General features: G+C 31.5%; 1 protein-coding gene across 5 annotated transcripts in view; it reads left to right on the top strand.

The window, feature by feature from the left end:
• IP3K1 (inositol-trisphosphate 3-kinase-like protein) overlaps positions 1 to 26,866 on the top strand; it is a 375,891-nt gene that overhangs the window by 342,973 nt on the left and 6,052 nt on the right. Inside the window, exon 1 of one of the 5 annotated variants that reach the window (XM_076395747.1) lies at positions 24,048 to 24,383. The exons of 3 other annotated variants lie outside the window; for them this stretch is intronic. In XM_076395747.1, the coding sequence (XP_076251862.1) occupies positions 24,264 to 24,383 (120 nt within the window). In that variant the 5' untranslated portion in view covers positions 24,048 to 24,263. Of the gene's footprint in view, positions 1 to 24,047; positions 26,564 to 26,866 lie in introns of those variants that run through there. One more of the 5 variants, XM_076395749.1, reaches the window with a different exon arrangement.

Here is a 26,866-nt window from a genome sequence, read left to right as displayed (position 1 = left end):
AAAAAACTAATTTTGCCAAAAAATGTGTTTTACTACGGTAAGCCGGGGACTTTTCAATTGACCTGTTATAATCCATGATCTGGGGTACTTTTGGCAATCTGGAACTTAAATAATTCCTCTCATATTCTTCATATTCCAGTCGACTAAGTTAGGGAAACAATTGAAGATCCAACGTCAAGCTACCTATTTTACAAATTATTCTGTTCCTTTTATTTCAATTCAAAATCAAGAAAATCTCCCCGAAATAATCTTACAACGTACACTTGTTTTAATATGCAGTGATATGAATATATAGCGCGGCAAATATAGATATTTTTGGAAATTGTTTCATACAACATGCAGACAATGCTCACAAAATATTTTACTGCTGTCCAGATTTTTGCTATTTTCTTCAGGTGGAGGGTATAAGAGCTTCACCTATATTAAAATAGGATTGGGATGGCAGTATCGAAACAGTCGTGTTTTAATGTATAAACTCAGTACATTACTGTCATTATACTTTTTGCGCATGCACCGCACATTCCGGATTTTACAATCGTCTCCAGTGACTAACTTAAATCTTTTAGGTGAATTCTAAGTTAGCATTATTCTTATTTAATTATACTGTTTTTCAAAATTTCAAGTCAGTTTTTTAAGGATTTGACTGATCGCAACTAAAACCTGATCACAACGATTAGACAGATCATTTGAATTCGATTGATGTGCACATATTCAGCTTTCATCATTTCTTCCATCTGAAAATCATGTAATTTTAAAAAGCTTTTATAACTTAAATTTTTATATGATTATTTTAGTTGTTATATATTACTGTCCGTATAGCTAAAAATTATTATGTTCTTTTCCCCTGTCTCTTTGAGTATTATGAGTTTAATAGTATGAATAATAAATCGTTAGATAGCATATGATTTTAGAGTTTACTACTTCTTTATGTTCTTATCTCATTCTTCATGTTAAAGTTTACAGTCTTATTTTCGTTTTGATCGCTATTTAATGTATCAACAATATTTAGGATATCCCATCGAATACAATCTACTAATTCGTATTATACAAGTATAATATTGTATTAATAATTTGTATATTTCACTTTTTTAAGTTCATAAATGCATTTTTGCATTGTCTACTACTGATTTCCTCCTAACAACTTTTATTTTAAACCTTACACCTTTTTCAAAGGAAGTGGGGACGTATTAAATATCAGCCCTGATACAAATGAATTATAATAGATATGCTTTTCAGCAACACTTGAATAGATTTTGCGGTCGCAAAACACATAATATCTTGATTAACAACAAAGGTAACTAAGGTAACAACTAATATAATAAATTAAAGGAGAAATCCAAATTACTTTGTTGATTTTAATAGCATATAAATAAAACAGACGATAAATAAAGCAAAGTTATAGTGTATAAATCACAATATTACAATGTATCAGAATTCTAAATCGAGTAATAACCACAAAACCTGATAAGATTATAATCCAGCGGTATGCAATGTGCATGAAAAATACTTGTATGAAGTAATGATATTTATTCTTTTGAATACAACATAAATTTTACATTTAAAAGCACTTAAACAATAAATTTTAATCCTTTAAACAAAAAATCCGATGTAAAATACTCAGAAGTTAATAATAACAATAAAGTAAATTTAAATTTGAAAAGATCTTATAAAATATTAAAAAATCGATATTGCTTGTTGTCTCCGATCATCTGCTTTACAATACAACACAATGAGAGCCTATTAAATTGGGACAAGCCGAACAGATTTACAAAAAATCATCAATGCCAAGTCTGGTAAGATGGCTTGCAATTAGTCTATTGACGAAATCAGTAAACAAACAAAAAACAACCATCACTAAAACCATCCGAAAGAATATGCTTCTCGTCTATTACGTCAGCGTTCACAAGAAAATTAAAAAAACTCATTCAACTTTTTTATGTATTTCGACGTCTTTTATCGTAAGTAAACCGGAAAAAACTGTTTATTGTGTATCTGTCATTATTTTATGAAAATTTGTTTCTCGAAATATGTGCGTCTTTGGTTTTTTTTAACCATGGGCAAACAACAGCGTCACTAAATTACATCGAGAGAAAAACATCTTCCCTGAAAAAAAGTATTTACCCTCATCGTGGAACGGTACTGTGGGAAGTTACGTTGTTATTTTCGAATTTGTGACGTAGATTTTAGCGCACGGACCAAGAGAAGGATTAGAAATCATTTCCCCGTAATATTTTTTGGAGAAATTACACGTAGGCTGTAGTATCCCCTGACTGTTGTATATACCAATAACGTATTGAGGAGTGACGCATTTCGGTGCAGATGTTTTAAAGGACGTGTTTCGTTCTAGTTACGTAAATTTAGCTTGGAAGTATTTGTAGATTCAATTCTCTATCGTAAAAGATCGTAAATAAATATAGAATTATTATTTGCAGCGACTGACAATTAGCTTTAGGATAACAGTATTGATACACTTCTTAATCAGTACCTAATTTCCAGCAAATTTATTTTAGTGAGTGTTTGAATGTATTTTGATCTTTTCCACCTTCGCATTAACTGAGAAAAATTGGCACGATATACATTAATTAAAATTTTATCTTATATAATTTTTTCATATATTTTATAGTTTTCTTTTTACCAAATAGGGTTTATCTGGACTGGACCTACTGTTTACGTAGGCTGCGAACCACGGTCCTCAGCATTAAGCCTACCGACTGGCGATCATCCCAGAACACATCCGGTATTACCCAATCTGGTTATTGTCGTGATTGGCATCATTTTCCTTGTCGCATTTTGTTACCTAAGAACAATCATAAATATTAAATAATGACAATCGTAAATTTTTGTTGATAAATTAAAGTTAATTCACCAGCTGTTAAATTATCTGGAAATCCTTTGAGAGCATCAGCTAAAGACGAAAACCCGTCAATAAATCTTTCCTTTTATCGTCTTCGAACCCTATTGATCTACTGACCGTTTGAACCAAAACTGACAAATGGGTAAAGTTGAGTCCCACTATAAGCTTTTATAATATTAATATTAATGGGCAGACTAAGATTTTTCCAATTCAAACAAACGTAATTGATATCGAAGATGCAATTATCAACGTTCTATGATTAGCGTCTGTATACACTAAATAACTCTAGTACTAAATAATAATAGTACTAAATAAAAAACTGTTTTTTATGCAGAGAGATGTTAAAGCCATCGAATTTGACGGTTAAGTTTTTTAAAAATGTGCTGATCAAATTGCATGTAAGCACTTAGTAATTTTAGTCACCTGATCAACATATGGCTAAACGTTGATATGCAATAATTTGATTTACGTACGTATCTGTGGCCTTTTATGATCAAGTCTACGCGTTAGCTTGTTCAATTTTTAGCTGTAGCACTCTATAATTATGATATGACCAGTTTCTAGAAGTTTGTGATAAAACAACTGTTTTATTTATGTTCCATCAGATGCACGAAGAATCTTTTTTAAACAGACATCCTGTTTTAACGTCGACATACTGGGTTACTCGAATTGCTGACCACAACTTTTTAAGTTTAGGGTTCTCGTGAAAAATATATTTTTCATCCCCCGTCACAATTTTCAACTGTTTTTTGTGTGTTGCCGGGTAATTTACATCTTTATACTTTCAAGGGACTCCAAAACTCGGATGAGCTTTAAAATCGAAATTACTACTTTTATATCAATAATTTCATGCGGCGGTCAGCGTAAAATCGACACTGAAATTCATACAACTGCTGCGGCTTTGCTATTTTTAGCTTCTATTATCAGAAGCTATGGTAATATTCTGCAAAGTTTGGTCGAAATTCAAAGTCGGTTTGGACCTGCATGCTTCTAAATAACCTTCTATATGAAAATTTGAAGTTCAGATATTCAAAATAACAGCATTATATAGCAATACTGTTTTTGGATGCTTCAAAAGGTCTTCCTTTTCTTCCTCAATTTATTAACCACATTGTTGTATGCCTAATCCATGAAGAAATGTTAGTTGCTACAACAACTAGAACTGTGAGATAACTAGAGAAAAAATAGATAATTGTTGAAAAGGAAATTAGAAAAATCTATATTAAAATAACGACCACTTTATACCAAAAACTGTAAAGTTTCCATTAAAGTGGACAATGCTACACAGTGTTCTTATCCGTGACTATTCACTTCTTTTTATTATTTATTCACAACTTATTTTTCCTCAGAATTTACTTTTTATCAAATATTACGCATTGTTTTCTTTATTTAAACCATTAGTATTTAATTTTCTAAATATGTATTAGGTTAGGTTGTATGGAATAATTTTTTTAAAGACGATCGATATTTTTAAAAGATTAGTATAATTCCACTTCTAAATTAAATCAACATGTATGTTTTATATAATATGTTATCAGTTTGAGGCAAAAGTAACTTCGATTTTTTCTGTTTGATGGCTTTAAAGTCATTCAAATCTCCAATAGTACTGGTCCAGTGATATAATATAACTCGTTGGAACGGCTATGCTATATATCATCCCAGATACAAAGGTAGCTCCACTCGTAGTGAACTATTTTTCTTTTTCTCCAAATTGAGATTTCAGAAGATAATTTTCGTAATATTTTATTTTTCTGCTATATATTAATGCATTTGTATTAATAAAACAAGTTTATTATTGAAATAGCGTATTTTCATCTATCAAAAATAACAATTAACTAATTAACTAGGCTAATATTAGCCAGTACTTTATTAATTATGTTCACTGCAATATCAGAAAATTTGCCAGAAAATATTACTGTAAGAGCTAAAACGTGAATCCTTCATACCCTGCCATTTAGGCAGTTACTACCTAATTTCGGATATCACCAAACTAACGTACATAATTGTAGTCGTTTCCAGCACTAAAATTGTCTTTACATCATCAGTATCTCCCACACTGAATCCTATCAACGTATCCTTCACCAGATCCAAGCGATCTACCAATTTTTATCTACAACAAAAAAAAATCAAATAATTTGTTTGTAAATCCATTTAGTACCTTTCTAATAACTTTCTGGTTTCTTAAACTTCTGTATCATGTTCTTTAATCTCAAAATCATATATAATTGCAAGAGCTTTAAAAATTACAATAAATAGAATAGTTTTTGAATAAAAAATAGTTTTTGGCTGCTATACTATGCAATGACTACTTAGTATTTTTATGTCAATGTAGCACAGTGGTCAAGGCGACAGGACAGTCCTGTACTGTTGCGATAATCGCGAGTTGGAATCCTGCTGAGCATGGTCGTAAAATCGTTTATGTTTCTGATTGTTTATAATTGTGATTATCCAAAAGATAAAGTATATAATCGGACAAGAAAAATGATCCCGGTCACGCGGGTAACCAAGCTGGGTAAGATAAGATATTAACCCTGGTTCAGAACTCATGTTAAGCAGATCCAGCCCAGATAAAATCTAGTTGGTAAAAAGCAGATTATAAGATATAACAAGATAATGGTATTTCCAATGACATATTTGATAGAAGATATTCATAAAATTCATCTAGAAAATAAGAACAAAAATACATCAAACAACGATGACATTATATCGATTTATTTATCTCATCTTATTATTTCTTCCCAAATTATTGCTACATTTATGATGTTATTTAATAATATAATATAGGACCTTTTTCAACCTATATAAATATAAATGATCTAATAACAAATCAATCTCCGGCGGGGGAAATGATTTTTCTCACCTAATTAGGAAATACAAACCGAGACTATTCTGCGTCATAGCAGATGCCGCATCTAATAAAAAAATTAATCAACAATTAATTAATGTGAATTAAAAGCAATTATTATGTATCATAAAGCATACGAGGAGCGTTGTTAAACTGTAGTAATATCAAAACATGTCTAATAAATAGTTCAATCGAGGTTTTAATGAATGGTCATTTTCATCAAGCAACATAAAAACCTACTCGAAGTTAGTTGATTATTCAGTATTTTTTTAACAGTAGTTTCCATCAGTTTTCTTTATATATTATGCTTTTAAATTATTTTGGAAGGTTTTCCTCTTAATTTCTAGGATTATTGAAAAAATTCGTACAGGGTATTTTATTCAAAGTGTTTTCCATCGATAGCCATCAGATCGAATTTTTCCCATCTTCCAGGAAATTTACGGATTCCATCTCAAAAGAACGATGTATCTTTTAGGGTATCCATGAATCGACGTTTTTCGGCGATTTCGTTCTTCAAACGGTCCAATAACGCAATGTAATAGTCGCTGTTGATGGTCCTTCGTTTTTCAAGATAGTCAATGAAAATTATTCCATGCGCATCCCAAAATACAGACGGCATAACCTTGCCAGCCGAGTGTTGCGTTTTATCATGCTTTGGAGCGGGTTCATCGTGTGCAGTCCACTCGGATGACTGTCGATTGGACTTCGGAGTGAAATGAGCCATGTTTCATCCATTGTCACATATAGATGCAAAAACTCGGGTTTAATACGCTTGATCATCTTCAAACATTGCTCCGAATCATCAACTCGTTGTTGTTTTTGGTCAAAAATGAGCTCGCGCGGCACCCACTTTGCACAGAGCTTTCTCATACCCAAATATTCATGAGTAACATAATGTACACGTTCAGTTGATATCTTTAGAGTGTCTGCTATTTCATTCAATTTCAATTTACGGTCATTCAATCATTTTGTGGATTTTTTTAATGTTTTCGTCGGTAACAACCTCTTTTAGACATCCACTGCGTTCGCCGTCTTTGGGGCTCATTTCACCACATCTAAACTTAGCATACCAATCCTTGATGGTTGATTTTCCTGGGGCAGTGTCCGGAAACTCAACATTAAGCCAAATTTTTACTCAACTGTATTTTTTCCCTTCAAAAACAATATTTCATCAACACGCAAAATTCCTTTTTATCCCTTTTTTTCACAATAACAAACGTTGCTTCATTCAAAATTCTATAAATCACAAACTAATAATGCGACAGCTGTCAAATTTATACACGCATCTTTTGAGGGTTAGGGCTAACTAAAAAATATATGGATTTAATTCTAGTAGCGCCATCTACCGGGGACCAGGGACTTTTCAGTTGACGTGTTATTGAGTATTAAATAAAAATTATCATCGATCTATTACATGGATTGTTCAACAAGTCTAGAAAATCGAAGATGTCAATACTAAGAACATATAACAAAAGTAATTTGTAAATAATGGAAAAGTTGGAACGTATTATGGAAATCACTATTGCCCAAATGCTCTACATATTAAAGGGAACGAATCAGTGGAGTATAAAAATATATCAAGATGAGTGTTGCGCTGGCTAACTGCATAACTTCAATCTATTGGTTGCTTCTGAGGCAATCTTGTCGAGTATCTGCATCAATATATAATTATGGACTACAACAACGAAACACTACTTCGGACTGTAATTCCATTGCCAAGCAATTCTCTTGCATGGCAGCTGATTATCACTTCTTCAGATCGAGGCGGCTTAGCTTGGATCGCATGGGTTTCAGAATGCCGAGGTGCCAAGATTTAAAAAAAATGCACGTAAAACTTTTTCACGAACTTCTTGACAGCCGTTGCCGACGATCTATACAATAACTTAAATCTAGGTATATATCTGTGGGACCTATTGGCCCTATCTTGTTCTCTGTTTTAATAATGTTTACTGCTGTTCAATTAAATGCGCCTCACTACACTACGCTATATCAAATGATTTGATTCTTTTGAGTCTGTATTCTGTTCTGGTTTATCCAAGAGTAATACCTCGATATCAGCATGAAAATGGATTCTCTCCTCATGTCCCCTCGGTGTAAGTAATCAGTCGTAGTATCTGGGTACACCTATAATCGTTCCCAAACTTCATTTTTGATAACTTATATTTTACTTATATTACTTTTCTCGGAATATTCCCATAATTGAATTATCTTTGTCCATATAAGTTTCAATACTTGCTTGTCTAATAGTAATTTATTATGTGTTGATAACTATGATTTTCTTCCGATTAACCAATACATTTTCCAATATTTGAACTCCAGTTCTTAATTTAATTATTTAATTTAATTTTTAAAGATTTGAACATCTTATCGACAGTTCTCATATTCTGCGATCAGTTATATAACACTCGTTTTTCTTGATGATTCCAATGATCTACACTAAATCAATATCATCAATAGCCAAGATAGTTAAAGTTCATCAATGCAATACAGATTACACTATAATGTAAAACTATGATACTAAACATTTATGCATACAAGGATGTACAAATGAGTAAAGCTCACCACAGAGAAGAATTTTAAGAATAGTCAGTAAATAGATAAATAATGAGCTATATTAATTTATGACGCCTCATTTATTAATCGTATTAGACAAAATCAATTACGCGATATGACGTTACTTACGAATAGAATACGTTAATAAGATTATTAAAAATAAGTATGAATCCGAAAGTTAACAATGAATTTCTTTTTATGATATGACGTGAATTACGAATCAAATATATTAGTACAATTAGCGAAAATAAATATGAACTCCAAAACTAACAATGAATATCTTTGTTTGTTTTGCCTTAATATATCCATAAATATTATAATTTATTTCGTCAATAGTGATAATTTAATATGAAATAAAATGTTTATATTTATTTCTAATTACCTTTCAATAAAGATAAGTTAATGTGAATAAAATAGAATACAATAATGAAATGTGTTTCTTTCTGTTTGGTAATTAGATTGATTCAAAGGAATATTCCGTCAAAGTCCACATGATGAACAAGTGATATTTATTGGAGAAATTATTTTTTCATTTAAATAATTAAACATATATCTGCCAATATATATATACGTATAAAGTAAATTATGAAGTGATTTTTACTGCTATTATTTTTGATATAAATGCAATTCAAATAGAAAGTAAAGATCTTATTCATGTGATCTTACACACTCATTCCGTATCCAGCTGGTGGGATTATTGAAGAAAATTCCTTTTGTTATTGGTCAGACGATTTTCCATAGACTTTTTTTGTATTATCTTTGAAATAAACCAAACAAAGTTCATCCAAAAAGGAACTAATGCAGATGGTGTATTTAAGAACGAAATCGCTCATCTTTAATATTCATTCTGATATGAACAGGATTAAAATCTCCAAGAATAGAAAAAATGTTATAAGTTAAAATTTGCGTATTGTATTTTGGTATTACAGTAACAATAATTATTACATCTTGTCTCCATAAAAAAAAACACGCCATAAGGTTTATATGGTTATTGAACATAATGTACAAAAGATTTTAGAACACCGTATGTAAAATGTTTTAAAACTATTTATATCAATGTTGCTATCTATCGCTTTTATATTATTTTATCTATATAATTTTTATATATCAAGTGTCATATTTTAATGCATAGTATGCATTATATATTATTAATTACTTTGATGTCCGGTAATTGTTAAATCTAACTAAAAGATTTTGTTTCGTTAATAGTTGATATATTTTGTCGTAATCCTCATTTATTTAGGTAGGATATATGTCCTTCCACAGTAACAGTATCATGATATTATGGGAAGTAATTTACTTGTACTCAATTGTTCATATATAAAATGTATAACCGAAGTATCAAGATTGTCTCTCAACGTTCCAGATTAACTTTTTTTATTTACAACACACTTTTTTTTGTTTAATTATGAAAACATGTAAATATATAATATCGCCATTGCTTTTAAAAGGATGTATATATGAAATTAAATGGTGATCATTACGATCACGTCACTATTATCATTCGTCGAATTAATATAATTACGTTCATAGACTAACTATCGCAGCCTCGTCATAAGTCAGATGTTTACGACATATTTTGGGAATTAGAATTTCCCGTTTTTTGAGAAATATTAAAAACCACATTTAATCGCATGCGTTTTAATTGTGTTTTTTTACTACGGAAGAATTATTTACATTTTACTTACAAGTGGTTAAATGTAGATAATAATATATTAACATTACATTTACATATTTTATATGCATATGAGAATTGATGGTATTGACCACGTGGTATTTTAAAATTTTGATGTTTAAGAGGTCCAATATAAGTTATTATTATTAGATTTGGTTCTGGTAAAAAGTGTATGCTCACACGTATGTATCAAAATACCCATAAGAAAGAAAAATAAAAAATAATAAAAATATGTTAAATATATTAAACTCATATTTTAATTTGAATAGATTTACAATAGATGGCGTAACTAACGTATATGTATATTATTCATAAAATACACCATACATAAAGTTGCAACAAGGTTTTGCGCATCATTTAATCTCACGGTTACTCTGTTATATATTTTTATTATTATTATTACTGTTAATAGTTCCACAATCTGCCTAGAGGGCAATAACTATTTGTTATGTTTATATTATATATACATGGCATGTAGAATATCACTTCATTAAGAGATCTCCTGTACAAAATACTATTTTTTAAGCTTATTCTTATTCTTATTAAGTCTATATATCCAATAATCAGATCGGATGGTGTTAGATGTTTTAGTGTACGCACTTCACTGTTACTTCGCATATTTAGCTAATTAACGGGTACATTCGCATGCACTGACACTCTTTCGAAGTACTTCACACAAACACATTGAATTACTCTCATTATTGGTTCTAGAGGAATATTGCGTTGTATCACTTCACTTGAAACATAGCACGGAGCATCGACAATGGTACACAACACTTTGGAATTGTTGTATGATGGATATATTAGACTTGTTAGCGGTTCCCCATAGTTGGATTTCATCTGACCATATAGGCTTCAGTATAGATTTATACAATAATATCTTAATTCAAGCTTAATTATATTATATCTTATTTATATATATCGTGTATGTAAATCATATCCACTTCGTTTAAATTTTTACATTAGTATGAATATATATGTAAAATCGCCTTTTGACTTTTTCTCGCCCACCAAAACAAATAAAGCTTAATTATTATTTTTCATATTGCATTGTCCTGTTGACGATTAAAATAAGGCATTTGCTGCAAAAAATATAATTGAAACTGTTAGTTAAAAGGTGCTGTACATAATTTTAATAATTAATAAAACAGTCCAGTTATATCGTATTTCACTAATGAATTAAAATATATTTTTGGTACTGTTAAATAATAATTAGAGTATATAAGGTAACAACAGTAGCAGAATATTAAAAATATATGTAACAATTCTTGCTTGCAATATTATCATATAGTTCACTTAATACTTGGTTCCTATTTACGTAAATCTGACGGCCCAAACTCGCCTGTTTCAAGAAAATCTGTGCAGAAATACATGTTATAATTATCAGTTTTCATAACCTCTCAATTTATTTCCTCTAAAAAAATATTATATTTATATTTTTACTTATTTCTAGTTATGTCTGGAGACTCTAATATGAACTGAACAGCTTCTGCTGATTCCAATATCGAACATTTGCCCTTATTTTTCCTTTCGATAGGTTAAAGTTTTGTGAATTATCACATATTATGTATTTCAGTTTATATATATATACGAATTAGAAAACCGGAATTTAATGAATACCTACTATTTAATTTAATATTAGGAACTGTATCTTGGTTAAGGGATGTTCTTCTACATTTGGGTCTATAGCTATTCAGTTACCTTCCTGTACATATGTAGGGACTCGTATACAAGAGATTGTCTTAAATTTGTCATCGTTTACTTTTATAAGCCATTTCTGGTCTAGAGTAGGCATTTTTGCAACAAAGAATGCGTTCTATTTGAACCTTGACTTCCTAAAACACAATACGTTTTACATTTAAATATCATTTTTACATTAAATGCTATAAAAATCACGTCATAATAACAAATTTCTTTAAAATTATACTCAAAAATAATCTAGAGATGGTTACTACATATTTGCAAGAACATTTTGTGTCTGTATATTATATGGTGTTATTCACTGACCACTTAGTATTTAATCACATTTTGAGAGCAGTAAGTGTTGCCATAGTGATTTGACATTTGCGAGGGTAAGTTTGCGGTCAAAAAATGTCTGGACCGCAACTTTGTTCCAAATATTATTATGTTTAAGCGATATTTGTGTTGTTAATAATAACTTGTAAGGTATGCCTCAACGAAGTAGTGGAATTATCTCACGAATATTGTCGTACTGTCAACATGCTGACAATTTTGACGATAAAATCATATATGTTACTTAATCTGAAAACAAGTGACCGTTGATACTAACTAATAACTATGTTCAGAAAATATAATCTTTTATTATAAGGCATCTGAAGACGAAACTAATAACATAGGACGCAAATCGATTATTTCAACCAAAAAGCATCAATATTTAAATAAAATATGACTTTCTTCGACGAATTATGACGTATCTATTGACGATAGTGATGATTAAATAGGTTATCACGATCTTTTATCTTAACGCTAAGCATTTTAAGATTGTTCCGATTTAGTCATTCACTACCATTGGATTAAAGCAATGACCTCAAACGTAACGTAATAGGGAATCCATCTTTACATCTTACATCTATGATGAACCGTTTACGGAACCTTGAAATCGCGAATAAATTATAAAATGGCTTAATGTCGCTTTTGTTGCGGTTGAATACTAACGTCGGAAAATTTAATTGTAACAATATCAATTATGCAACAATTTACTCTTTGTTGATAATCTATATTTTATATAATTCAAAAGGAATTCATTCATTTTAGTGACAACGATTTGATCTTTGATCGGCAACGCCATTCAATTCTTTGTTGATCATGAATCAGATGTTATGTCTGGTTATCTGGTTTTTATTCTAGGAATGGAATGATTTCATTGGATGATCATCAGTTAAATTTGTTTGTTTGAACTAAAACGAATTATATACAGAATTTTACTGCAAAATAAATTACCTTTAAATATTCTTTATTTAACAGATATGGACCCTACATTTTTAGCATTTTGACTTGTTTATCATTATAGTGCTGTATATTGCTTTTTCACTATAATATGTCGTCTGCCTAAAAACACCTGACATATATACAATGTTTAATTATTAATATTGTAGGATTATTTTTAATTATTTAGATTATGTTTAATAAAACAATAATAATAAATTAAACATCTTAAATAAACGCAAAGACAAAATAAATGATATAACAACTACTTACTCACTCAATAAATGGCAAAATAAACAATGCAAATAAGCGTGCGAGATCTTGATATCGAGGTGGTCGGGTGATCATTCTGCCAACATTCTAAAAAATAATAAAAACGTACATGAACAACTAATTTTCAATGACAGCGGTGAAAATAAAATATAATTAAAATATTACGTTGATGTGCCAGCACTTATACTTCTACTGGTACATACAATGGATGGTATTGATAATCTCAATAAAAGACGAGTACAATGGTAGGAAATAAAATAATTGAGTAGCCAGAATGCTTAGCAATAATCTTAGTCCATAGTAGTCAACAATTGACGGACAATCATTATAAAACAGACAATAACGGTAACTGATAGCAATTATAAACTATGCTAAGATGAACTATGACATGTGCACACACTAACAATAATGGACGTGCAATGAGATCAAGGGAAGCCGGCGTACGAGATCCTGCCATTAGGATTAGTAGTGCTCGCTAGGGTAAAGCTAAAATTATCTCTAATATGAGTAAGTAAATTAATAAATAAGCAACTCTGTTGCTATTGTGCACTCACTTCTCCTAACACCGACTAGGATGAACGTGCAGTGCGTACAAGGGAAAAAACTAGCGGCAAACACGCTAGATACACTGTCACCAAGAGTCGGCAGGAATCACATTGGATTGCGTTTATGTATGCTTCAGATAGTCAATAAACCACAAATAATGAATGTATAAGCCAACAAATAACATACAATGGACATTAGAAATAATAGCAATAATTGACACCGTTGATAAACTGTACATGTATGAAGTACACGGTACGAAGGGAACAATAAATGAAGAATAACAAATGGAAAATAATAAATAGAATATGAGAAATGAATGCTAATAAATATAAAATATAGGAACAACGTAGTGAATCTGATCGTCGCGTCTTTAGAATTGGACTTTTATAGTTCTAACATATCTAGGACGTATTCACATCTGGCAAATACAATCCCCGATAAAAAATCAACAATGTTGCCATTCATGATAATTATTTCTGTTAACAAGTATTCGCAACCGCCACAAATCATACAATTAAAAACAAACGGCAATCCCGCCTAGTTCCTTCACATTATTCTTCAAACTTTTTTTAAATACTTATAAACAACCCAAAATTAAAAGATCTAAAACATTCGAAGCACCATTAACGATTTATGATTGCCTGGAATGGTATATGTTTTTGTGTTGACAAAAAAAATATTGTGAAAATATTGTCACCTGTGCTCGCCAGCGAAGATGTTTAATGATATGCTAATGCTTCTTAAGCTAAGATAGGACCTTTTTGGCTGAATACATGGGTACATTATCATCTTCGAATAATAACTTCATCATTGAGGATGCCAAGATATTAATTCGCAGTAATCCAACTAGTGATGTGAATGGGGGGAACAGCTGACTATCACGATATTGCCATCGAAATCGTAACGGAACCTCTCCCATGCTTGATTATAGGAAGCAGACAATCCTAATCAGGCTTCTTTTGGGATTCTCCATGCATAAACTATAATGATTCATGGAACTACATTCTTTCAATCATCAAGTGTCAAGGTTTTACGATCGATGTACCACTTCTTTCCCAACTTAGCGTTGGCTTCCTTTATAAAGAGTTTGGCAATCGCGGCTCTTACATTAATGTTTGATTGTTAGCCCTCCGTACTTTTTTGTCCAGACTGTGTTACTGCTGTCAATTTTGCCGTGGTAATTTAAAATTTGAGTTTTTCCCACTATTCCTCTTCGCCCATTAAGTTTTCCCATGTTTTGTGTATGCTGTCATTTCCGTAGATACAGTCTCTCCTGAAACATTAAACAACATCTGAGAAATCACGCGTGGCACAGATCACTTATTTCAACCATCGCAGAACAAAGCGTATAATACACTAAAATATAACCACAAGACTTGGCAACTAAACATAAGGCATGTAAACTAAACAATACATACGCTTCACTTCGTTTCATTTACACTGAAGTAGTGTTACCAACATGTAACAACATTTACTATATTGCAGGATGTTCATATTATTTTATATATCCCTAGATGGTTTTCAGCTATTACATTTATCTCTGCGTATTCACAAGTCCAATAAAAGTGTACTGGTTAGAGAAAATACTTTCACAGTAATTCGTAGATGTGATTTTAATCTACCCAGACTTTATTAACTGAATCGTTTTTCAAATCCGGAGGAAAATATTCCTGGGCTTTTACTAGTTATTCGCCAAATCTCCTGCCTAACACCGTCATTAAATTCACAGTATATTTGAAAATTCAAAGGAAACTTGTTTACTCATATTTTCCATTAATAGTGAATATTTTAAACTAATAGTCTTCGTTTCGTCCAATTTATATAAATGTTCTTTCCTTGTCATGTTTAGGTAGAATATAATGCATACATTAAATAAGACAAGCTTAGGTCATAAATAGTCTCCATTAGAACGATACTTAACTCTTACTAATATTATCACAAACCAAGACTATGTTTATTTTAATGTGTTCTAAATTTATTAAAAATTTCAATAAAGCAATGAAATTATTTGTGTACAGATTAAAAAAAGATTTTTTTTACTAATACTTTTCCTACATTTTTGCTACCTTTTCCTACACAATAGCTATAGGGAAGAGCTGAATTTACATAATTATTTTTCTTTATTTATTTCAAGAAACATTTTTTATTGTAATCAGTATTTCTTTTTAAGTCAAACTAGAAACCAAGGTATCAGTTTTTCCAGTCAGGGTTTCATGATTTGCTAAAGATTAGATTTCCAGTTCGAGGAGTGCAGTACTAAACCCTATATAGAAAACGCTAACTGATAGTATTACATCTAAATAAATAATTGAGAGATACTAAATAAATAATTAAATTATGTTTTCAAGATTGTTCAGTTCATATAAAACTTTTATCTCTATGATGCCAGGTTGATAAACTTCGGTAACCACCATTGAACCTTATTTAACATAAGACAAATACTAGACGTCTAAATATTTATTCATTATTCATACCTATTCGACACAGTATCAATAATAAAATTAGCTGCTGTATTTAAATCATGTGTAATGATCGTACAGTGTATAATTCTTGAATAGATTATTCATATTAAAGAATAATGCATAATTATAACAAATCAAAGATAATAAAATGCTATAGAGCCCATAAAAAAGTTTTAAAGGACTTTTATTGAATTTGCAGCTTTATTGTGAAATATTGGCGCAATTTATGATATTTTATTCAAAGTATTATTCATCGATAAACGCTAGCTTTTTCCATCTTTCAGGCAATTTATGGATTCTATCACGAAAGAATATTATATCTTTTGAGACTATCCGCAAATCGACCCATTCTTTACTATTTTCATAAGAAGTTAAGTACTGCTCGGACAGGTGACGACTCATATGTCGAAATAGGTAGTAATCAGAAGGAGCAAGATCTGGACAATACGGCGGGTGGGGTAGCATTTTCCATTTTGATGTTTCCCCCAGTATGTCTTCAACAGTTTTGCAACATGATCGAGCGTTATCGAACTGAAACAATAACACTTCGCGCAATACTCTGTTCTAGCTCATAATAACACATAATCACACATGACCAGACGCCCTTAAATGTCTCTTGGCTTCAATTCATACAGCACAAAGTATCCAAGATTTTCAATCATTCTCACGTTCTTCAAGCGATTGAAAATTGTTTCTTGCGTTACTCCCAACCATTACTGCATATTCTTTCATTTTAATCGATGATCATCGAGCAATGCCTTTAAATTTTCGTTCACATTTTTTGGCTGTCCATAACGCTTAAAATTAATTTATTGTAAGTATTAAAGTTACAAATAAATATTATTGTAATAGAAATGTTCCAAAATCGTTTAAATATAAAAAGATCCTATATCTCCTATAATTTCATAGCTGCGATAATCGCAAGTTCGAATTTCACTCAGAGTTATGTTATATTTGATATATGTTTGCGTAAAATCGGAGTACCTTTATAACAGTACCAGTAACCTGGCTGGGTAAGACCGAATGTCTTCTGAAATAAATAATAGTGTTTACAATCATTAAGTGACATAAAATTCCCGCGTGTTTTCATATTAACAATTTACCTTCATATCTTTTATTGCTGCTTCCGAGGTCTTTAAAAAAAGGAAGTTTTTGATTGAAATTTTGATGATATATTTTTATCTGGAATAAGAACAATGACAAGACCAGTTGTTAAAATGATTCCATGAAACGGTTTCAATCAATGTCGGCATTTCAAAGCTGCTGATTACCCAGAATTGTTTCCTAATTTATTGGAAACACTTATCAAAATGGACACGACATTATATAAATTAATTACACTACATAAACTCCAATTGACTATTCAATAATTATATCGTTACACTATTTTCTAGAATAATTATTTAATAATCATTATTTCATATCAAATTTTAATTACATATGGCCCAAAAAATATAACCCTACTATTTATATTTTAATTTCATAATTCACTATTTTGGAAAATATATGATTTAGAGATACTAAGACAAAATCTTAATTACTTGTATTTTATTATTTATTTAAGTTGTATTTTATGAAAGATTGTTCAAGAAAAAAATATTTTAGTTAAGAACTAATTTATTCAACAAAAGAAGATGCAACTAGTTGAACGACGACACAAATCGGCACTGAGGGTAAAAACAGACCAACTTGCCCTACTCGTTCACCAGTCAGATAGTTGGAAAACCAGACGGCCGGATAGTCTGGTGGTATTACAATACACCTCCCTTCTAAAGAAATGGTCACAAGAATCTACGAAGTCATTATTCCGCCTGGACAGTTTATAGTTAAATAAAATAAAAATTATTTTTGAGCATCAATTGTACCTTCGTTCGCCAGTTTGCCTTTGGAGATCTTCGAAATGGCGCTGTTTCTACCCAAATTTTCATGGTATCCCTCTACGGAATGGTCCTCCAAATTTTGGTGCCTTCAGATTCTTAGCCATATCTGAGCTAATGCAATCCGCCTTTGGTGGCCGTTCACCCTGAACTGTTGCATGTGCGGGGAGGTGTTTTTCAAAGCCTGAATGTTTCTTACTTGGAATAGTTTATGGTTAGGGGTCATTGAGCACCTTCAACCCACAATTTGTGATCTTACAGCTACAGCTGCGATACTTCTACAAGAACTCCACTTAACTACACCAAGAAACGCTTCGAATAATTGAAACAGTTTAAGGCTAGGGGTCATTGGGTACCTTGAATCCACCTTTTGTGACCTTACAGCTTCAGCTCGAAGTCTACTTAACAACACGATGATTGCCAATATAACATCAACCTGTCTTCTTTTCTTGATAATTAATTTGACTTCGATTAGTTGAATGAAATAAAAAAAGGGAACTGCCTTATGATCTCCCAGGAATTCTACTGACTGCGCCAGTTATAATATATGAAAGTATTATTTAGAAAACAAAAACTATTAGTTTACTTGAAAATACTATTTTATTTAACGGAAAAAAGATGCGACTCCTTGAATGGCGATACAAAGTGACACTGCGAGTAAAAATAGACCTTATGTCCTATTATCTCTCTGGATATTTTATGAAAGGGTTTTAAATGAAAGAAAATATTAAAATAATATTTGATTTATTCAAGAAAAAAAGAACTGACTGGTTGAACGGCGATACAAATCAAAATTAGGGATAAAAACAGATGTCTGGATAACATGGGCCGTACTACATAACGCATATGAGTCGTTTATATATTACAATTAAGAGTAATACTAAAATATTAGAAATGTTAAGTAATTAATAACAACAATAATTAATCTAAATAGAAATATTTTTATATTCTATAAATAAATATATTATTAAATACAGAAACATTATATTTTAATCAAAAATTTATTTAACACGAAATATTATATTAAAAAGAATTTATATATTTTTTAAATTAGGATTTATTTTACAAGTTTTAAAATGCTGACTTACAAATAAATTGGGTTCCTGAAGACAGTGAGCCTTTAAAACTTTTTACGTTCTTATGCATGTTAATGTACACGTTACATTTATTTGTTTGGTTGTATTTTTACAATTAATATATCATACCGATTTTTATTTATCTGTAAGAGTATATATACTTAATATATTTTGTTTTGTTTTTATAATTACCATATACAACTAACATTCTAAACTAAACTCTTGATTTGATTCTCTTGATTTTGATTCGATTGCTGAAGCTTTGATCTAAACAATCCTGGAAGCTTTTCGCCTAGCTCGTATCCTGTCTTCAGACTTTAATCAGTACTTTAATATTCAACGGTTGTACTGATATTGATAAGCTGATGTTAAGTCGATAAAACAATTGGAAACTAAAGCACTCATTAAAAAACCTCTGAATTCCATATATGTATTCCATATAAATACATATACATGGTACCATTTTATGAAGTAAAGATAAAATATGCTGCAACAGCACTGGTGATGCGAGTTCAGTCCATTACAGGCTCAATTCATCCAAAGAATTCATTTAATAAAAAAAATAATAAAAATAGCTGAAATAACAAAGAAATTAAATATTAAGTTAAAGATTTTAATTACCTGATATGATAGTATGTATATAAAAAAGTTTTAAGACTTTAATATTATTTTTATTAAATTTAACATAAATATATATTAATACATATTTTTATACTCTATTCGTACACAACTGAGTTTCTTAAAAACATTATTAATAAATAATTAAATTTTTTTATTATTCTAAATTCAAAAGTTATTAAATTATTTAATGTTTTTATTAAAATTATCATTCAAGTTCTTGTTCATTGTTTTAAAAAATAAAATAATGACTATAATTAAAATATCATTTAATGAACAAATATTTTTTACACAAAAGGTTATTTTTATCTAAATTATTGTTAACATATTCGTTTTATATTTAAACATACTCCACACATTATAAGTCTATAATATATAATTAATAAAATAACAACTTTTATACAAATATCAAACCCATTCATCAACACACTCATCAAGAATAGTACTTTCAATCTAGCATAATATTCCATCTTCTGTAGATGTTTATACCTTTTTCATGATCACTTCTTCATTTGAGTCAAACCTATTTACCTGAAAAAAACATTCTGTTGAGGTCTACCTGTTTGTAGTCACTGGTAGGCAGATTTTTTTTCACTTACGAAATTTTTTATACACATTATTTTAAAAACAGAAGTGTTTTCTCTAAAACTATTGTTACTTTTAAATTAACGACAGATTGTTATGAGACTCTACTGCTTTTTCGTGTATTAACAAACTTATTGGTAGATGAGCTGTGAGCCATAATATATCTTAGCATTCTTTCCCTGGAGAATGTATTGTTTTTATAAAGAGTCTCATCCCGAATTGAATTACCAAAAATATTAAGGTATCCAGGCCACCGTTGCTTTAATGCGTAATATTGCCAAGCCAGATACCAAAAACAAACATTGCTTCACTGAATTTTGGTTTAAAAATTACAAATGTCATGATACTGTCAATTAAGTGTATTATGATTTCAACATGATCACTGTTGGCTTAAGATTCAAAAATAAAGTATTTTCAATTGATATTGATATTCAAAGTAATTCTAGGAAGGAGTTATATATATATATATATAGTCTCCTTTTTACCAACGAGGGTTTTCTGGACTGGGACTACTTTAATATGAGCTCCGAACCACGGTCCTCGGCATTAAGCCTACCAACTGGCCTACCGGTCTTACCCAATCTGGTTACTAGCGTGACTGGGATCATTTTCCTTATCGGATTTTGCACTCTTGCCTAAGGACAATCACAAATGTTAAACAACCACAAACATAAATTTACGACCATGCTTGGGGCAGGATTCGAACCCGCGACTATCGCAACAATAGGAGGACCGTCCTGTCGCCTTTACCACAGCGTCAACCAAGCCGACGAAGGGGTCATTTGAACATATCATCATTTGGTCATATCAGCCATTTTAAAATGATTGATTTTTTATTATGGTGTTTGGTTGCACTGTCTTTTATGCATTATGAACTTGAATAATTATTTATTTCTACATTAATTAATATATTTCTACAGAACAGAGCTCTTAAAGCATCAAACACAAGGGAAAAAGAGAAATTGTGAAAGACTCTCGAGAAAGATGAACTTAAGACAATTAATAAAAAAGTCAACAAGAATGTAAAAAAAACTCAGCTTCCTAGAGAGACTAAAGAGGATAATTATTTTTGTCTAGTTAATTCTGTTATATAGTTATTATAGTTGTCTAGTCAATTCTATTTAGGTGCCCAAAAGAAGAATGCGTACAATGCATTAGTTATAAAGAATGGACTCGCAATATATACTAAATGGTGGTGTGAATGGTGTTTGTGTTTTCTTGAACTCTGAAATTTTGTTTCTATTTCTATAAGGAGTCCAACACATTTTGTTGATTTTTCCATTATTTTATATATTTTAATGTGTAAATGATTGTATAACTAAGTAACTCCTCTGGGTTGTTCAATATCTAATGCGCAATATGCTTTTTTTCATTATAAAGTAAATTTAGTATAGTAAACAACGGATTGCTAAAGTTTTTTGATCATGATACGCAGTCAAATAAATAAACAATTGATTTAAGCATAGCTTTTTTCTAATTTTTTCTTTGAATCGACCCTATGCTGATTTGAACAAAATCCTGATCAAGTGACCCTGATTTACCTTAATAAATAGGACAGATCTTTAAAAAAATAACCACGTTATGTTGATTATAGTACAAGAAAATTAAAGCATTAAGCACTAAATAACTAAAACTAGCGGGAAGATAGAAAAGTTCATGAAAATGTCAGAGTAGAAAGCAATTATTAATAACAAATGGGGCAAAAGGCTTGGCAAAAGCGCACCACCTTTGTTATGTGACGTCCAAATTTTATTATGGATAAATATACACCACGAGAACGAGCAGAAATAGTGACAATATTTTTTGAAAATAATCGTTCCATTATTGCCACTCTGCGGAAATTGTGTCAATTATATCCTAGTCGCCCAGTGCCTCACAAAACCACAATTTATCAATTACTTGCGAATTCTCGACAGTAGGTTACGATAGCAGACAGGTCGTAACGCTGAAAATGTGGCTCTTGTGTGGGATGTGTTGCAGAGTCTCCAGAAACATCACTTGGAAGACTTAGTTCACACAGTTACACATTTCTGCACGCAGTTTAAGACGAATTTTTAAAACTGATTTGAAAATGTTCCCGTAAAAAATTCAATTAGTCCAAAAATTGCTACCGAGACATCCTGATCAACGAATTGAATACAGTAATGCAATCCTAAGGCTGTATGGTGTGGTATTAATGCTGGAAACATCATTTGTTCCTATTTTTTGAAAATGACCAAAGTGTGGCAGTTACTGCTCCTGTTGAAAGGTACCAAGACATGATTCTAAATTTTCTTGTGCCTGAAATGGAAGAACAAGGACTAGAGGACATGTGGTTTCAGCAAGATGGGGCCGCAGCACACACAACTCGTTCATCAATTCAATTATTGAATGACATTTTTCCACGAAGACTAATTTTACGAAGTGGCAATTCACAAGGCCAACCAGATCTCCGGATTTAACACCAGACTTTTTCTTATGGGATTTTTTAAAATCAAAAGTTTATGTGAATAAGCGCCAAACGATTCATCTTAAAGACATTATTCGTCACGAAATTGAAGAAATTCAGCCTCAGATGTTGCAGGATGTCATGAAAAATGCTTTAAAAAAGCTGAAAGTTGCATAGCGAACGGCGGTCACCATTTCTCCGATATAATTTTTCAATTATAACGAAAAAATGTATAGACCAGATAAACTTTTTGTGAAAGTTATAGGCAATCAAAATGGTAGCGGGACTTTTGCTCCACGTTGTAGTTCCTTAGAGTTTAAAAAAGAGCAGTACTCAGTTATGACAATTAATAAAAAAGTCAACAAGAAGAACGTAAAAAAAACTCAGCTTCCTTGAGACACTGAAGGGGATGGTTATGTTTGTCTAGTATGCGCCGACTTCTGTTCAGGCAGTCCCCTAAGAGAAGAATGGGTACAATGCGCTAGTTAGAAAGAATGGACTCGCATTATATATGCATTTTTGGTATTAATGGTGTTTGTGTTTGCTTGAACTCTTTAGTTTTGTTTTGTTTTTTTTTTTTCATTATTTCATATGTTTTAATATGTAAATGATTGTATAACTCAGTAACTCCTCTGAGTGGTTCAGTCAGGCATTAGCTAGCGCAATATGCTTTTTTTCGTTATAAAGTAAATTTAGTATAGTAAACAACGGTTTGCTAAAGTTTTTTTATCATGATGCGCAGTCAAATAAATAAACAATTGATTTAAGAATAGCTTTTTTCTAATTTTTTCTTTGAATCGACCCTACGTTGATTTGAACAAAATCCTGATCAAGTGACCCCGCTTTACCTTAATAAATAGAACTGATCTTAAAAAAATAACCACGTTATGTTGATTATAGTACAAGAAAATTAAAGCATTGAAAAATAGTACATAGTGAAAAATAATAAATCACCTGATTAAGACAAATTAAACACGAAATATTGAATTACCCGAGTATCAATGCTAATATAAAGGTTGTCGATCTCGTGGATATCTAGAAAGAGATAAACTCTAATTGCCATATTAATCATTGATACGGTGCCAAAAATTGCAGGAATAATTAAACAGCTGTATCAAAGTTGATCGACCCGCCTATTATTTATATTGTATTCCTAAAATTGCGTATCTACACACATACACACCCCAATCGACGTAGAACTACAAACGCGACAGTAGATCTAAATATAACCGGTGAAAAAATGCCGAAAACTAAAACAGAAAGAAAAAAAACGGTCGCGAACACGTAGAAGAAGGTCCCACCAAGCGCCAATGACGCACAGCCAACAGCTCGAACGGTTCAGATATCTGAGTGGTTCGGCGCTCGTTTAACTCAGTCCCATTCGAACGCTCGATAGCGGATATTGTTCCGTGCCGCCCTCTCCAGGACAATTTCGCGATCCGATTTTATCTAGTATTACTTTTAGTGAATCGAATTTGATAGTAGTGTTTCGCATCGTTTCAATATAGCTTTCTATCAACGTAAAATGTGCGTTAGCCATTTCGAAATGGTTCCGGCAGTAGTTAGTCTGGTAGCCAACAAAGGAAGAGACACGTACTCGGGTTTCATCCAGGAGTTCGCCTGCTTCAAGTGCAAGAACCTCTCGGTAAGGACAGTGCCCTTTGGCTGTTGACGCTCACGATTCTGATGAATAATAGATCTCGATCGCGATCGAGTTAATCTATCCAGAAACTGGATCGAACCTGCCTCGGATTTCTCACCAAGGCAAGAAAATGTTTTCGATTCAAGCTATTTCCGTGGAATTTAAACATTTTTTGCGAAACAACGGTTGATAAACACCTCGTAAAATATTATTTGCAGCTCGTAACTTTCCCGGTTCGTGATATTTTACGAATATTTTTGTCCGTCGACTCTTTTAAATCGAAAGTGATTTTCACATTCTTTCCACACAACAAATATCAACTAGACTAATTAATGGAAATCATTTAGAAAGCTTGATTGTTTGTTGAAAAAACACTTTGTTAAAATTTACATCACTTTCATGTGGATCTTTACTTTTGTATTTAAATTATTCATTATTCTGTGGTTTTGTGTCTTTATACATACAGTCGGAGATAAAAATATTCTTACACTATATGAACCATTATTAATTTAAACAATTTAGCATACTAACCGACCAATGTTACCATCTTGTTTGTCCATTTAATTACGGTATTTTCAAAACATATGGCATTCAGAAATGTTCTTATTCTCTTTAATTATAGGCCATAAAAAGCACATTATGTTAAGTATTGAATTCAATTAGTTTCCTTTATCAGAACGAGACAAGGGTTTTCATTAAATAAATATAAAACTCAATTTCGTCTTCGTTGATATAACCCTGTAAAATGCTTTTTTTAAAGAACGTTTCGGTTACATCGATGTAAGCTTAGTTTCGTAAGCGCAATCATTGTGACACTGCATTAAATATTAATTTTCAATTTACGTCAATAGGTTTCGTATATGGGTCAAGAGACTCGTCGGATAATGGCGTTGTTCCCATTTTGTCCGTTTTGTTTTATCGATTTCGTAAGCGAAAGTGAGAACACCTTCAGTTCGAACGAGTGACAGAATCTGTCCAATTCCAATAGTGATATCGACGATAAGTGATTTGTAAACAAGGGAGTTTCACTATATCGTTATCGTTTATGAACCCGAGGAGGTTTAAGCCTGGAGGCGTTCAGTGCGATCCGAACCAGTTCTGAACGGGTTCAATATTCATTTACGTATTTTCGTTTTCATTTTGTGAGATCTGAACTGCGATGATTTGAGTTTTCTTCGAGGTATGTCCTGTTCGGAAGCTTTCGTGAAATATCTTTGCCGATATAATCAGAAAGTGTTTTCGCGGCTCGTTACCCATGACCTGGTGTTCTCCGTCCGGCTGTTACACTTTTTCGCCGAGGCGGATGTCGAAACACTGTTTCTTCTGCCCGATGATCGACGCGACCTTAAAAAAGAGCTTCATTCTTCGGACGCACGACCTGCATTTGAAATCGTTACCGTCCGTCGCTAGTTCCGGTGTGGATCGAGACCGGCTTGTTTGAATTCGGGTTAGATGGACCATGACCATGGACATTTCATTTTCGCGAGAATGTGCCTAATTGCTGGCATAACATGGCTTTTTTTCGCCCGGCAAATTTTAGTTGTTGCGGTTTTAATTAAATTTCATTGACGACAATCGATAAGTTGAAACGAGCGGTAACTCGTCATCGATTAACATAAATTTAACATCCATTCAGTCGATTTTTTCTCTTTTTTGTGTCGCTAATTCACCAACACTCAGTTAAGCCAGGATTCGTTAAATTGTATTTGTCACCTGAATTTTATTATTGCGTTTGTTTGCTATTCGACTATTAATGTATATGGTTTCATCTTATTAACATGCAACGCCAACTACAAATACATCGTAACGATATATCATATATTTTAAAGTGGTTGTTTTGTTTTAATTCTTCGCGTTCATATCCAAAGGTGATGTAACGCACGTGGTAAAGTTTTCCGCCTAATTGTAGGTTATTCAACCAATTAAATACCATTTAATTTTCAATCTTCACACCTCCGGATCATGATGGAAAAGTACAAGGGTTTGACGTTTTTAACGCATTTGGTTTTCTTATTTTCGCTTGTTTGATAAACTATAATTAACACCACACAAGATATTTTTAACAAATCGATCGTCGAATTCAGTCTAGACAGTGTCCGCTTTGTGTAAAGATGTTACAAACCGTTGAGTTCGTCTCTGTATGTTATTTGTTAAAAATACATTTCATAGTGCCTCAGTCAAAGGTGGGTAGAAACAATTGCAAATAACTGGATATTTGCCTTAGTAATTTGCAGCAAGAACTTGTCCCTCGTCTTGGTATTGTTACGTCTATTTGCTGAAATCAGTTTTATGTTTTTTTTTACACGAGGTTCATTATTATTTTTTATTTTCGTTTAATTTTGAATCTTAAAATTGTCAGAAAATGTCTCTTATAATCAAAAACTCTTATAATAAAACGAAATTTAAAATCAAAATGGTAACATTACGGTGAAAAATATCATATAAACAGCTTGCGTTTAAATCACGACCGAGACAAAACGGTTTCG

Source organism: Rhynchophorus ferrugineus, unplaced genomic scaffold (assembly GCF_030347505.1).
Source record: "Rhynchophorus ferrugineus isolate W39M unplaced genomic scaffold, kcgeb_rfMv2 rfM2, whole genome shotgun sequence".
Lineage (NCBI taxonomy): Eukaryota > Metazoa > Arthropoda > Insecta > Coleoptera > Curculionidae > Rhynchophorus > Rhynchophorus ferrugineus.
Note: the sequence above shows the minus strand (reverse complement) of the source record. Positions and strands in the feature narration are given on the sequence as shown.